The following is a 15,087-nucleotide window of genomic DNA, read 5'->3' on the forward strand; positions in this document are numbered from 1 at the left end:
TACCAACTTAAGTACTGGTTCTTTTGTTGGAAAAAAATGCTTCAGCGATGTAAAAAAATTAGTAGGTAAGTGTATTTACATACGTTTTTCTCAAATTCCAAGTTTTTGCAATACATATACACTGACTCCGAAGTGTCGACCCAAAACCAAAAGTTGAAATGGTCATCATACTTTTTTGACGTTTGCTGGTATATAGGTAGCAGGGCTTTGCACAATTGTTAATGCTTCGTTAAAAACAGTTCAGTGTCGGCTGCAGGTATTAAAGGCTATATGAGGTTTTCGTTTAACCGTTGGCATTTCAACAAGTGCACCATGTCGGTGCGATAGCTCACTGGATGTGAAGGGTCGTTTTACCTCAACATAATAATCTAAAAACCGTTTTTCCAATGCAGACACGTCCTCTGAGCATGCACAGGGGTAACTTAAAATGGAAACTTGCAGGGGTGTCATTCAAGCACAGGTCAGCATAAGGTTGGTATTAGAAAATCAAAGCAGCAAGAAACAATGTTAATCTTGCCTCGCTAAAGTAAAGTCAAAGTCAGGCTGCAAGATGTAAAAGCAAAGCACACGCCTAAAAACAACATGCAAGGCAACACAGCAATGACAAAAAATCAATTATTTGGCGGCCGCCTCGCTTCCGTCTGCAGGAGTTTCGACGTCTTTGTCCTCGATGGTATCCTGGCACTGTGTAAGCGTATATTGGGTAAGTGATTCGCCCTCTTGGCACTATATATAATCGTGGTAAACCGTGTTAGACCGTTTGTATGTGACAATGTAGTTAGAGTTCGATTCGTTGAATTATATCGGTCAGTTTTTTAAGAAAACGCTTTTCCAGATTTTAAGACTTTTGTGACCGGCAGGTGATTTTGAATTATGGAGTTATTGCTTATATTTCTGTTTGCCCTTGCGCTTGGGCAAATGTTAACATCTATTTTACCTCCCAAAATACATCGTCGTCATACAGCTCATCAGTAGTGAGGTTGTCCCAAACAGGAAGTTTCAATAGGAAACCCGTCAAAGTTCCACCAGCAAGGGCCAGAGCAAGCCCGACTGTCATTGCGGCAATCTGGTATCCTCCTTGCGTGGCACCGGATCTATTTTAAAAACAATTGCGTCATACAAACTCACTGACCTTTTGGACAAGCACCCCAAGCAGTTCCTGATTGGCTTAATACGATCGACGGCACCCTAAAAATGCGCCTTGCGTGCAACCGAGGCATTGCACTTATTTTGCTTTAACGACTGCTTTAACGAGCTACAACAAGAAAGCATTGCATCTAGCCTTAAACAGTTCAAATTTATTACACGGCCGAAGGAGAATCTGGTCCACTTGGAACTGCACGCAATTGGTGTCAATTGACCGCATCCAGCTAGAAGCTGCTAGATCAACGCGCAAATAAAACAAAAACGCCAAGTGCGCCCTACCTGCCGTTGTGACTAGTATTTAGAATCGCCCAAGTAATACCACTGGCCACCGCACCAAGGATTCCTGGCATTCCGTGCAGATTGTGGACCCCACAGGTATCGTGTAACTTGATGGTGCGCTGCAGCAATGGCTGCAAGTAAGAAGAATGTTTTGAACAATTCGTTGCAACTAGTTAGATACAGCGAAAATGTAGCACAACAAAACAAGTTTAAATTTCGTAACTATTTTGTGACATATTTGGAAAATATATTGCAACACGTGAAATTTAATTATTGATGTAGTAAAGAGAGCTATCACTGAAAAAAGAGTAATCTAATTGTATATAAGTCGCTGATATAACGTATTTCCGTACATAAATTTAAACCGTATGTATTGGGTCTGTTACGATAAGCTATCACTATAGTTCCATATCTTCAACGATTTTTAAGCATAATAGTGTGATGTTTGCTATAGGTAGAAATGAAAAACAAACTTAAAGTAACTATTTATTACCTGCAAATATCTGTACCCGAGCGTGGATAGAATACCAGCCGCGGTCCCGATGAGCAAAGCCCCGAAAGGATGAACCACAAGATCGGCGCTTGCTCCCATCGCTACACCACCGGCAAGGGTCGCGTTTTGCACGTGAACCTGGGTGGAACAAATTTCACGGGGATTAAATGCGTTCAAGACAAACTTGAAACACTATTGTTGTGATGCTAGGTGTGCTACAATCTTTCGTTAGGAAGGGTTTTATGAATTGAAAACAGATAACGGCTGGTTAACATCACATATACCCGTGGGCGCAGTATTGTTACAACCTGTAATATGTATATTTATCCCCTACAGCAGGGGTCGGCAACCTTTTTTGCACTGCGGACCGTTTATGAATCTGAAATTTTATCGCGGACCAGTCTTCAAAAAAAAAACAATTACAAATATTTAGCAATGAAAACGCCAAAGTAAGTTTATCCCCCAGGATACATGGGCAAAATGTTGTATAGCATTAACCTAAAAAAGTATACGGCCCGGTAACGAACTCCTCGCGGACCGGCGGTTGCCGACCACTGCCCTACAGAGTGTATAACATATTTATTTAAACGTTACGCACAAAAAACAGTTACCCAAATGTTATCACATTCATTATATTTCAGGTGTACTAGATAGTGTATGCGATTAGGTGTTTGTGAAAAACAGAAAAGGGTACAAAAGTTACTTTTTTTCATACGACAGTAAATTTGGTTAATCCGGATCTTCGCCTAATTCGGACAAAACTCGAGGCACAATAGATTTGTTATGTGGTAAGACTTAAACTAATCGACATCAGTTAATTCGGATTTTCGGACCAAATGTTTGGCCCAAACCGGATTTCTGTATTTCCTCAACTTGCATTGAATTACCCACCATGTCCAGTTTGCCGTTTTTGTCGGTGGCTGTTGAAATCGCAAATGTGGTTACAGTGCAAGCTGCCAAGCTAAGCACAGTGTTGATGATAGCTCGGTGTCGGTCGGCGCCTTCAACTGGACCGGCGTTGAAACTCGGCCAATAAAGCCAAAGGAAGAGCGTACCTGAAAGAGTACAAAGCAAAGGTTATGCAGCACATACGGTGAGAACCCCCGTTTGACAGACAGCCTACAAAGACCAACGAAGTTTAGCTACCAAATTTGTCCATGGCATGCCCTACACTGTAAATTGAAATGGTGGAAAACAAAGGGTGGGGAAAATAAAAGGTGGTATGATCCACCTATTGGGGTGGTACAGCTTAAAAGGTGTAATTTCACACCATTTTAAGACCAAATTTCCACCCGTCCTATAGTATTGGTGTAAATACCAACCCTCAGTTCTCACAAGGGTGGGTATATGCGCAAAGGTATTTTAAAAGACGCGGTAACACATTGCTAATCGTTTGAAACAATTTGGGTACTGCAATAACTTGCAATTAGGCGGTCAATACGCGATTTAGACCATTTGGTGCTAGGATTTCTCTTCCGTTTTCATTGCGGTCAAGGTTTGGAAATATGTTCAAGCCGTGGAAATACGACATTGGAGGTTTGGAATTGTATTTACTCTAGTATAAATGATTACTATACTGACAAATAAACCAGGTAGTATATTTGTATTTAAACAACGCATCTTTTTACAACAAACCTTCCTATAACTGCAGTCTATGTAACGTAAATTGAAAAGTTTTTCAGAAGTTTAAGGCAGATGTTAGTATCCTACATGTTACTTTTACGTTCTAAGAGCGAAATCCGTAGCAGCAATGTATGGCAGTCGCGACTTAGAACTGTAACCAAACGAGCCAGTGGCATTTTTTGAAAAAAAAACATGCACATTTATCACGCTGGATCTCATCAACGCGACTTATGCACGCTATACAGTATACATCATAATATTAGGGGAGTTGGTAGAAATACGAGTATAATTAAAATGAACAAATCACCGGTGAAAAAGTTTTCATTGTTAGTGAAGGTTTAGCAACACAGCAAGATATAGATTGTCGCATAACAATCCCAATTGTTACATCAGACAGAATTCTGGGATCGCCCAAGCTGAGTTGCAGGGGCATGTTTGTTTTATTATGACGTTTGCGGTAAGCCACACCCAGAGTTCAGCTTGCGCAGACGCCACGTTTTGTGCCGATTTGGAGGATTTGGAGTTTGGATACGGATCGGAAACAGTTTTAAGGTTTGTTGGTTATACTTTTTGTTTACCTTGCAAACTGACCAGTAACTGGATGCATATTAAAGTTTTTAAAATGTATGGAGTTGCGTAGTAGACCTGTGTATCTCTAACCTATTTTATTGCGTGACCAAGTCAACGTTTTTTTAGAAAAAAATGGCCCACTTTCTCATCAGTATGGCTAGCAGGTCTTGATAATTGGTACATCAGCACTTTACAAACTACTATATGGCCCACAAGCTAATTAGTTAAGAAACACTGGTGCAGACAATACTGCTTGTCCATTAGTTTTTGGTTTATTTTATATGCATTTGGTAATTGTTGGTTTTGTGGATTGGTTGTGTTAAGTATAAAAATACCTTTTAAAATTATATGTATCAGCAATATAGATTCAACTTGTAGGTTCATTAAAAGTGAGTTGTGTATGTTGTTTTTCTTGCAACTGATAAAGTATGTACATTTGAAGACAAATCTCAGATCAAAATAAAAAAACAATGTAAGCTGGAATTTTATGTCCACATGAAACTGAAACGTGTGTTTGTCAATGCATTTCTAAAAAAAACTCCTTTAATATTTAAGAAATGAACATCATCATGTGACTGTGCCGCCATTGTGTTGCACAATAAACTTTTGCTCCAGAAAGTATTCTTCACCAAACCAAAGGGTGTCAAATATATTTTACATTTCGGTTTAAATGGTGGTGTTATAGTGGTTTCGTAAAATATGACATGTTTAATTTCCAAACGTTTCAGTGAGTGCTTATGTAATGTGCAAGAGCATTCTCTGAAATGTTTAGATAATAATTTAGGTTGCTTTTTATCTCCTGTATCATCCTTGTTACCGTCATTAAGGTTATTTTTGTTCGCAGATTAAAAAGTAAATATGGAATATCATGTGACCTGTGGTGAGAGAAAAGTGATATTAACCTGTATATCAAAACTGGATGTGACCAATCAAATTGAGACTACATTCAATATCACCCATCCGTTCTCAATTCAGCTTTACTCACAAACGTTTAATGACTGGGTGGATGTAGATAATCTAACAGATTTGCCAGAAAGTGGCAAACTTCTTGTCAAAGGTATTTGCATGTAATACAATACACCAGTTAATGTTTTACACTCATGTTGATTGTGACAATATGTCTTAATGTTGTTTGTATTTGTACAATTTTGGCTTAGAAATATGCGATTAAATAATTTTCAGATTGTTTACCGGAGATACAAAATGATAATGAGACTGCAACACATCTTTCATCCTCATCTTCACTTTCAACTACATCCCCCTCAGTAGAAACTGATGGATGGTTGGTTAGATACAAGCTTCCAAAACTCATTGGTGATGCTTTGGAAGATTGCAACTATCCAAGCAAACTAACCAACAAAATTAGGAGCAAAATTGTTCAACTCGTCTGTGATTCAATTTTACCACATAATATGTAAGTGTGATATAGTTTGTTTGAAAATAGCTTGTAACGTACACATTAAATATTACTAATACTGTAAAAATTAATTACAGGTACCCATCACCCTTACAAATGAGAACAGTATTAATGGAATTAGTAAAGGCATATCCAGTATTGCAAGATCAAAACAGTAGCAGTCCAATAGTAAGTAGGTGCGAGATTTCTGCCCAGCACAGTACTGATTTTGGTTTGTTTTGTAGAGCACATGGGTTTGTAGTTTGCGACAAAGATTTAAAGACATAAGAAGACCCCTTCATTCAGATGTGCAAATTGCTGCTATGAAAATAAAGTATGGCGGTCGAGAAAGGCAGGATTCTTCAAGGAGGTTGTTTAAAGATGTGAGTATGTACATATATTTATTAAAAGTTTTCTAGGTTTGCAAGTTAGATAGGTTTATTTTCAGTTAATCACCAAAAGTGAGGTTATGTTCCAAATTGTGTGTTTGCATACAGAGTTTTGAAGATGAGGAATCCGTTGCACTGCATTCTAAAATAGCACAATTGGAGCTGGCCAAACCACATCCAAGTCATGATTTAATAGAAGACTGCCATAAGTGTACATTCGAGTTTTGGAGAAATATCATTGCAAGAGGTGCAGCAAGTAATGACATTTTAGACCATGCAGTTTCCAACACTTCATGAAATCAATTTGGTAGGTGGATCTTTTCACATTATATTTAATGTACCCATTTTAATGTAATAACCATTTTATTGAAATTGGAATGTCCAGTGATTTGTCTGTTTCAGATATTTTTGGCAACAGAATTGATTCTTAAAGTAGATGTATTGCAAACATTCATGGAAAAATTTGGTGACCAAAAATGCTGCAGAGACTGGAGAATCTTATTAAACCTAATCATAATCACCAAGTACATTTCACAGGTATATATTAATTTAAATTTCATGTTTTAAAATATGTGTACGGTTTAAGCAATGGGTGATGTACCAGTAATATTTTTATTTTAAATTGTAATTGACTTTGAAATGATGCTATTTTGCACAAATGCTGTGGGTTATAACTTGTTTTATAATATGCAGGAGGATGAAAGAATATATACTTGGTGTTTGTTGGTGGAAAGAAGTTATGTGTTGCACCTAATTTGCCACAAGCCGTAGTTGCAATGATCTGCAGCTATTGGGTGTTCGACATTTGCTTTCTGAAACAATTGGTCAAGTCCCTACAACTTTTCTGCTGTATTCTAAATTTACCACTGAAAAATCGTCACATTGGTGTACAGCGTGTTTCAAACAAGCTGTAAGCGAAGTGCAAAGTAAATTTTGTGAAACCTGTTTTGCAAATAAATTTTGTGAAACCCTGTTGTACTGGAACACCTTTGCAGGTGGAGATACCGACACCCTATAGTGGTGCAGACAGCTGAGTGGTGGTTGCCACCAATGGGGGCAAATACACACCTACTATGGTGGAGTTCACAGGTGGAACTTACCACCTTCGTTATCTAAAGGTGGGAAGCAACTCCACCCTAAGTTGGAGTTTGTGGACCACCAATTTTGGTGTTAGTTTCCACGACTACCATTTACAGTGTAAAAACGCATTTTTGCTTTGCAGCCAAGTTTTGAGTAAACTTATCTGCAGACAAATGAACGTATGTGTACACGCCTATACATAGGGAGGGCGGATTATAAGCGGTGCAAGATTGCCCAGCTCGCAAGAATAGTAACCATAAAATTTGGAGGTTGTAATAATCCACCTCAGGGTGGAAATTTGTTAAAAATGGCGGTAATTTCCACCATATTTTGAAAAAAGGTGGAAATAAAACTCCTAAGCGTGGAATTTTCCACCAACACCAACATCGTGAGGTTTGAAGCGTGGAAATTTCCACCCTCTGATACTGAAAGGGTGGAGAAAGCCACTCCACCCCAACACATAGAGTGGAATATTCCACCGTGTGGTGGTTAAGGTGGACATTACCACCCTCTGGCACAAAAATACATGATTTTTTCAACGTGGAATTTCACACCCTTTAAACGTGGGGAATACCACGCATACTCAAACGACATTAACATTTAAATTAGCAACATTCATTTGTTAAATTCAATCACCACAAAAAATATTCCAACGTCAAGATGTTTGTGGCAGCGTCGCGTTTGTGAAACGTCGCTACGTACAGTCAGTATTTGAAGTTCGGCAAATGCTAAACACATGTCATGAAATTTTTGAAACAAGGGAAGCGGACAAACGGTTCCAATCCAGTAAAATTGTAATGGCATTAATTCGCACTCGCAATGCCACTGCGCTGTTCAATCGTTGAGATGTAAGCGCGCCAACAACGTTCAAGTTAAGACAACGCTCTGATTGGTTGATAGTAAAAGGAGGTCATAATTCAATAGTGAGCGAACAATAGGCACCAGGGTTTCAGCACAACAGGAGGCTATTCTATGGCAGTGAAGCGCCGGATTTTTGTCTTGAAACTTTGTAGCGGGAGTGAAGAAGTAGCTGTCTCGTTAGTCGGGTGATAGATCGCATTATCCACAGTTTGTAGTGGGATATGTTGAAAAATGAAAGATAGTATATGTGCTCATGTAAAGTTCGTAGTTGGATAGTATATTATAGTAATGTTTTAATATATTTGTAGATGTCGCATATACAGGATATAAGGTATAGAAACTATAGAAATACTTTGTCCTCGTGCTAATGTATGGTTAAAAGTGAAAAGGTTGTTGCTTACCTGAAACAAGTCTCACTTAGTAAATGAAAAGTTCTTACACGAACTTACACATCTTAAAGAAATGAAGTCCGTGAGGGAACCTTTAGAAAATTTCTGGATGAGGTGAGTATTCCATGAGATAATTAATGCCATGTGAGATTATAACGTTTAGTCTTTAAAATGGCGGTGAATATAATTTTGTTTTTGTCGCCAGTTTAACGCCACCATTTAACTGTTGTACTACATTTTTGTCTCTAGTCATATTTGTAATCATATTGTTATGTGTATTCTCAATCTCATACAACCGAATTTTTTGTCAGGTGTTGGATGAGGCTCAAAGATTTTTCCACCAAGAAAATCAACTGGGTGTATCACAAAATGGAACCAAAAATTAGAAAAAAAGTGAAAATTGGCCTCAAAGAAGAAAATTCAGCTATTGTAGGAAAAGGTATGCATTTTCATTTCTAAAGATTTTGCGAAGTAAATATTATATAATTTACTGTGTTGTCTGTACTCCGCTGTGCTAGTTACGTTTTCTGTTGTTGTCTATTAATAACTCACTTCCCATTTTCAGTCATTATGGATCAGGTAATAAACCGCCGTTAGTGTAGTGTTATGTAAGTAATAGTGCATGTTTATGTAAAGATAAATTAAATGTTTTTAAGGTCCCTCTGAAGTCCTCCGTGTTGTTCCTTTAATGCTTATGTGTAGTGCTTAATGAACAGCAAAACTACATTTTCTTTTTTGAGTTTATATTGATTAATGCTCTTTTAGGATGAAGAGCTGGACACACCATATCGTCCAATAGTTTTGACTGGGGATTTATGCACAAAAATATTGGATGTGCAACTGTGATTGTTTTAAGGATGCAATTGTCATATATGTGCATTTGGATTTTTGATGTCTAATTTCCACAAGTGGTTAACAATACTTTTCAGCGTTTGAGTTATCTTTTGAAGATACCAACAGACATAAATATATATGTTCAACGTGTCATTAAATGGTTCCAAGTTGTAGTGCTTTTAAAAAAATCCTTTTTGTGCTATGTATCCATGCATTATGTGTATTTTTACGTTTCACTTTCCTGTTTTCCTTGATTCTTTTTTATCATGTCAATTTGAGCCCAGTTCGCTTATCTGTATGTAAATGGCACGACATTGTCTCAATAAAATATCATGACGTATTTTTGTTGTGGGTGGAGAATAACATGCTTCAAAAGAGGTGGAAATTAACACCCTACGGTACACACTTTAAAGGTGGAATGTAGTTACTTTAGGGGTGGAATGCTATAGGGTGGTTTTTTCCACGCTATGTTTTAGGGTGGTCAGTTCCACTTTTTAGGGACCACCGTTTTAGGTGGTAATTACCACCTATAGGGTTGTATTTAAATTTACAGTGCGCGCAGTACATGCATGCCATGACTTTTTGTTTAACTGATTCGCACGTAATGAGTGGGTGATAAAACAGATGATATTTTTTGTATTTCCTTTATTTAAGTGTTATTAGCGTAACCCGCCGATTGGTTGCTTTGGCGGTTAGCGTTTTTGTCTGCTTACGCATTTTGGATCAATTTTACTTCTTGTGTTTCATATTGTAAACCGACGCCACAATTTTTGGATGTCCCTTTTGAAAAACACAAGTCAGACTTTTTTCCAACAATATTTTCCGGTACACTGACTGGGTTTACCGGAAATGACTTAAGATCGTTTGTCAAACACGAAAAGCTGCAAGCCTACATCTTCCACTTTTGAAAGTCTAGCACGACCCAAACCGCCGGATTAAGTTAGCTTTACGAAGACGCACCCTTCAGCATTGGAATGTTGTCAATCAATTTTCGATGTCGTTTCTCCTAAATCTTTCTTCGAACGATAGCAGAGCAAACTTGCGTTGCTTTTTTTCCGCAAGGGAGCGCAAAAGATGCCACAACATGGTTTTAAACAAGCGCTAAATCCTTTGCAAAAAAATTTACAGCGTTCTGTGCATACCGATCGTAATCATTTTGCCGCAAAATTTGAAAATAAATACTTGGCGAGATTGGAGATAGAGATTATTTCGTAGCTTTGTATTCAGTTCCTACAGCAGTTTTGTGCACGGTTTTGGAATTTAAACTTTGAACGAAGCGAATTGCAGTGAAATCTTGCTGCTTAAATTTTGCTTAACAAAGATTATGGTGTATTAAGTTGTAAACAATCATAAAAAAAAACTGAGTGTAGTGTAATGAAATCTTGAGTCCTTGGAATAAAAAGCTAATTTATATATGTCCAAACCACTGAGCAAAACTATGTATTTTAACTAGCATATGATTCTTAGTTTATTATCTGTTTAAATTTTAGAAAACATCAATATTTACTTGTTCACTTATCAACGATAGATCTAAGCTCTATTTTAGTTTTGCAATGTCCATCGCATACCTATCATGGCAAAGATATCGGAATGATAGACTGATCCCTCCTTCTCGTGGTCTGTCTGTCCTTTCTTGTACAACACACGAGCCACGGCCAGACCGAAGTATGCGCCAAATAAATGAATAAAGATTGAACCTCCGACGTCCAAAGCCTGCGCAAAAGTTTTAGGTTACAAAAAATACGTTCTGGACTTAACCCTAGTAAAGGCTTTTGAACGAATGGTAATGAGTTTTTCGATAAGAAAATTTTGTCCGATTTGGCATAGTTGCAAATGGTTTCTAATTAGCCCCGGGCACACGCCTTGTGAAGCTCAGAATACGAACTTCAGCAAAGCAAAAATATATATGTGTTGCTCAAATTTGATTCATGAACAAGTCATATTCAAAGACGCGTGCAATTCGGCAGTCTAAAGTTTGCAGTCTATCCAACGCAGTGTGTTCGTGATTTTTCGCTAAAGTTTAAGTCGCTTCGCATCAGTGGTGACCGCGTAGCAATTTTAAATGTCAGTTTTCAAACAACAAGGTTTTGTTTTGAAGGCAATGGGTCAGTGAAGGGGGAAAGACCCGCGCTAGCCATAATAAAAACTTCTGTATTCTTTAGTTTTGTTTACAAACCAACAAATGGACGTTAACCGACAAACAAAGATATGCTAATACATAAATGGTCCTGACCCACCAATGCTCAACAAACGATTCCAGTTACTTATATTGATCTATATGATGGCATGTTGTAAATGGCGAATTCGATATTAACAAGAATTTGCATTAAGATATAATTTTGCAAGATATACACACTAATTCAAGTGTGCTGTAAGTTACATCTGTGATACGTTTAATTACAAACAGAGACAAATTTAGCCCAACACCCAGCGTTTGCATTCTTGGCGCACATTCAATAGTTTGCATTCTTGGCGCACATTTTCTGACATAAAAACATTCCTTTGCTGCCGTGTGTTGGTAGCAGATTAATCGGTGCACGGAATGTCATGAATCGCGCCAGAAGTACGTGATACGTTAGCAGCTATTTTGTTTCCTATAATCTACTTTAAATTAAAGGTTTGCGCACTTTCCGCTTTGCAAACGTTCCACCGCTGATTCAAGCTAACAAGTGTCGAGTTAAGAGGCAGTTCTCCAAGAACTTTCTAGCAACAAATTAAGAAGTGTTGATTGACCGTCCCAACAATAAAAATGCATTTAAAAATGCAGTCATGTTAAAACACGAATTTAACAGGAGCCTACAAACCAAACTGGTTGGACTAACACACTGTAAAGTCATTAAGGTGCATATTGATAGAGCGGCTGTGGACTTTTGCACCCTGGTGAACTTACCCCCAGCTTTACAACACCCACGTAGATGTTAATGTTGTAAAACACGACTTCCAATGTTGCCATTATGGTAAGCTGTACGGGACTGCTGACGCCCAGCACCGCACCGAACGAGATGAGAACTGTCGCCACAGCAAAATCTGCTTCCAACAGACTGCGAAAATAAAAAAGATAACATTGTAACTGAACCAGCAAGAAATTGTTTGTTGTTTGCAAAACGTATGGATGCCTTCTACACGAGTTTGAAACACTGTCAAGTCTTTGACATGTTATAGAATTTAGCTTTTGGCGTTTTAAACCTCCTAATAGAATCTTATGATTGATGGAGTAGTGTTTGTTGTTGTATGTGAGCCAAGAAAGGTTTACAAGCTGAATTGAAAGCGTGCTGGTATGTTAAATGAAGTAGCATATCGAAAGGTTGAAATGAAAACATTCACTTAAAATAAATTATAGGCCTATACATAAGTTACTATCGTTTACACAAAATGTTTAAATGTACATTATTTTTTTGCAATTTTTACCCTTACCTTCTGGTTGTCAAGAAGATTTTGCTGCCGGATCCAATGAGCGCAAACCAACCATTTACCAAGGTCGACCATTCAATAACATAAGCAGTGAGCAAAAAGTTGAAACCAACCGACCCGAATCCGTGACGCTTGAGAAACGTCATCAAAAACCCGAAACCGATGAGCATCATGACGTGTACATCTTGGAATACTGTGAAATAAATTTGTAGAAACGATAATTTCCCGCCACTTAATTAATTATGGTTTACAACTTGATGTTTTTGTAAAAAGCTAAATTGTTTGGTCTCTAAAGAAAAATAGATTGAAACGACAGTTTTGAGTGAATATTGAAATTGGAATGGCGAAATAGATTTTCCAAGTGTGGGATTCCTGTTTTATCGCCATCTGACCGATGTACGTTTTTTTGTTGCCAAAACTCTACGCACACAGACTTTAGGCCGTTTTTCGTAATAGCTAATTGTACAATAACGCAATTTCCTACTGTCACAACTAGGTCAGTTGTTTATGCTTCTATACCACAAAGATTAATTTATCAATTTCCCTTACTTCTTCAGTGCTTTGTTGTAAATAATGCAGACAGCTCATAAAACATGACGAGTAACTCGTTTTGCGCTTTTAATGTTTAAGTTATGTCATACATTGACGCATGCCATGACTATACAACAAGATTAATTCATTTTATTCGTTGTTACCAACTTTCACACTTAAAGTTGGACAGTGACGAAACGAGGAAAATTAAAACCAAAAATTTCCTGCTTACTTTAACGAGTGCAATACATTTTTCCTGACTATTGCACTTGTTTTTCTATATTGTTACAATTTAAATCTATTTGAGTGCAAAATTTAGCACGTCGTTTGGTTGGGAGAATTTTCTCTTTCTTATTAAAAAATGCAGTGTAAGTTGCTGTAGTTTATTAAAAAATGCAGTGTAAGTTCGGCTAGTGATAGAGGTGTCTTAAAATACAGTGACAATTACCGATGACACACATTGCAGGTAAAATTATGTACCATTTTAAACCAGGTGAACCGTGCAACATTTCAAGGTGTCAGGTACGACGTTATTGTTTTAGCAACTACAAAGGGGCAAGGTATTGGGCGCTTTGTTATAAAACGTAACCCAATGCCCATAGGTACTAATATTCCTTCCAATTCGACTTTGAGTTGCTTGACTTACGAGGATAGAGGTTGTTCGACAATTCCAACTCCGCGGCATGTTGCGTTGAGTTTGCGTTAGGCGCGAGAGATGCATCGTAGTCGACGAAAAGGCCGAAGAGTGCAATGCAAATGACTTGTGCTACCAGCAAAATTCCGGTTTCCTTGCCTCTTGTATTGCTGCAAAACAACCCAAATCTTACATGCAAATCATACTGCTGGGGTTACGCCTTGTGATCAGCGCAGTCTGCAGTTATTGCACACATTTGGGACAAACAACCAGGTATTGTGCAATCTGTCTCGAAGGTGCTGCAAAACAACTTTTAACAGAGAACCGTTTCTCCTTACTGGACAGATTAGGTTTAGTTTTTTGGTGGGGCCGTGGCAGTGCACTTCGAGTAGCGTGCTTATTTTGTCCACATATGGTGACAAGCAGCCGAGAACCCGTTTTTATTCTTGAATAGGCGCTTGTACGTCATGCAACTGCCATTGCAACTAAATATGTCATCCATTTGCCACCCACTTTAAGTAAAATGTATCGGATTGTAGCGTGCAAGTTTTGGTTTTTTAGTCACGGCAAAAGCAACTACCGGTTTGTTATGTTAATAATTGAGAGATCGTTAGTTCACCCGGCGCCGCCAAAGCGGCTTGCGACAGCACACAAGCGTTTAGCGGCAAAAACGAACACGATGTGCAACGCGTACTTGAGGCTGCATCGTACGTCCACGAAATTCGAACAGTTGCAGCAATTGGTTTGTTATTGTGCCATTTCATGTGATAAAAAAATTGACACAACTGTTACGTGGCGAAAGTTAGTATCAATGTAGGCGCTGCTCGTGTTATTCCAAGCCTACATTGTTATGTTATGTTTATCATTGCCAGTGATAATATCACATGAAATGGCGCAAAATCAAACCAATTGCCACAACTGTTCGAACAGTGATTTTAAAACTGGTAGTGATAATCCTAACATAACAAATATTTTAGCAATGTGGGATTTAAAAAAAGTTGAACAACAGGTACAGAAAACACCAAATTTCGCCTCGTTACAGTTGTGCCAACTTTTTTAGGCATGTACCGAACGCGGAAACACCTCTCGCAGCAGTTTAAAACTTGGCCAGAGACAACTTTGCAGCACTGCATCACATGTTTTAACATTCCCTACTATCGCGACTTGTGATTAATCGGAACCACTTCCATATAAAAAAGGCATATGTGCGTTAAGATCTACAAAGAATACTTAAACATGGATAAAATAGGCAACAATACATACCTCATTTTTCCTCGAGTTGTAGACCTTGCTGTGCTTCAAAAGAGTTGCTTACAGAGGGCCGGATATCCAGATAGTTCAGCAGACACTGGCAGACGGCAAATATACCGACCGATATACGAGAGCCACGAACAGCAATGCGATACTGGTGAAGGTGATTGGCTGAGAACGAACGAGGGCGTGTCCGCGAA

General features: G+C 38.2%; 2 protein-coding genes and 1 long non-coding RNA gene across 5 annotated transcripts; 2 read left to right on the plus strand and 1 right to left on the minus strand.

Annotated features, from left to right (window-relative positions):
* Nucleotides 1-50: 50 nt before the first annotated feature.
* LOC145217622 (ammonium transporter Rh type A-like) lies at nucleotides 51-15,043 on the minus strand. 2 transcript variants are annotated; one of them, XM_080084927.1, is made up of 10 exons: nucleotides 14,900-15,043; nucleotides 13,649-13,806; nucleotides 12,475-12,664; nucleotides 11,951-12,101; nucleotides 10,629-10,773; nucleotides 2,810-2,973; nucleotides 1,919-2,056; nucleotides 1,426-1,556; nucleotides 938-1,094; nucleotides 51-684 (listed from the first exon to the last, which is right to left on the minus strand). In XM_080084927.1, exons 1-10 carry the CDS (start codon nucleotides 14,902-14,904, stop codon nucleotides 616-618), a joined length of 1,308 nt encoding a protein of 435 aa, XP_079941053.1. In that variant the 5' UTR covers nucleotides 14,905-15,043; the 3' UTR covers nucleotides 51-615. The 2 variants fall into 2 exon arrangements, with proteins under 2 accessions (XP_079941053.1, XP_079941044.1); XM_080084918.1 differs by having other exon boundaries at nucleotides 51-726.
* On the plus strand, nucleotides 3,118-6,869 carry LOC145217637 (sterile alpha motif domain-containing protein 3-like). 2 transcript variants are annotated; one of them, XM_080084939.1, is made up of 9 exons: nucleotides 3,118-3,454; nucleotides 3,935-4,093; nucleotides 4,956-5,168; nucleotides 5,294-5,525; nucleotides 5,606-5,696; nucleotides 5,753-5,890; nucleotides 6,005-6,203; nucleotides 6,299-6,433; nucleotides 6,590-6,869. In XM_080084939.1, exons 3-7 carry the CDS (start codon nucleotides 4,970-4,972, stop codon nucleotides 6,191-6,193), a joined length of 849 nt encoding a protein of 282 aa, XP_079941065.1. In that variant the 5' UTR covers nucleotides 3,118-3,454; nucleotides 3,935-4,093; nucleotides 4,956-4,969; the 3' UTR covers nucleotides 6,194-6,203; nucleotides 6,299-6,433; nucleotides 6,590-6,869. The 2 variants fall into 2 exon arrangements, with proteins under 2 accessions (XP_079941065.1, XP_079941073.1); XM_080084947.1 differs by lacking the exons at nucleotides 3,118-3,454; nucleotides 3,935-4,093 and adding an exon at nucleotides 4,107-4,619.
* LOC145209325 (uncharacterized) lies at nucleotides 8,012-9,400 on the plus strand. The gene is made up of 3 exons (XR_013855065.1): nucleotides 8,012-8,340; nucleotides 8,538-8,665; nucleotides 8,992-9,400. It is a non-coding gene; the product is annotated as an uncharacterized LOC145209325 (long non-coding RNA).
* Nucleotides 15,044-15,087: the final 44 nt, after the last annotated feature.

This window comes from Phallusia mammillata, chromosome 1 (genome assembly GCF_965637545.1).
Source record: "Phallusia mammillata chromosome 1, kaPhaMamm4.hap1.1, whole genome shotgun sequence".
Lineage (NCBI taxonomy): Eukaryota > Metazoa > Chordata > Ascidiacea > Phlebobranchia > Ascidiidae > Phallusia > Phallusia mammillata.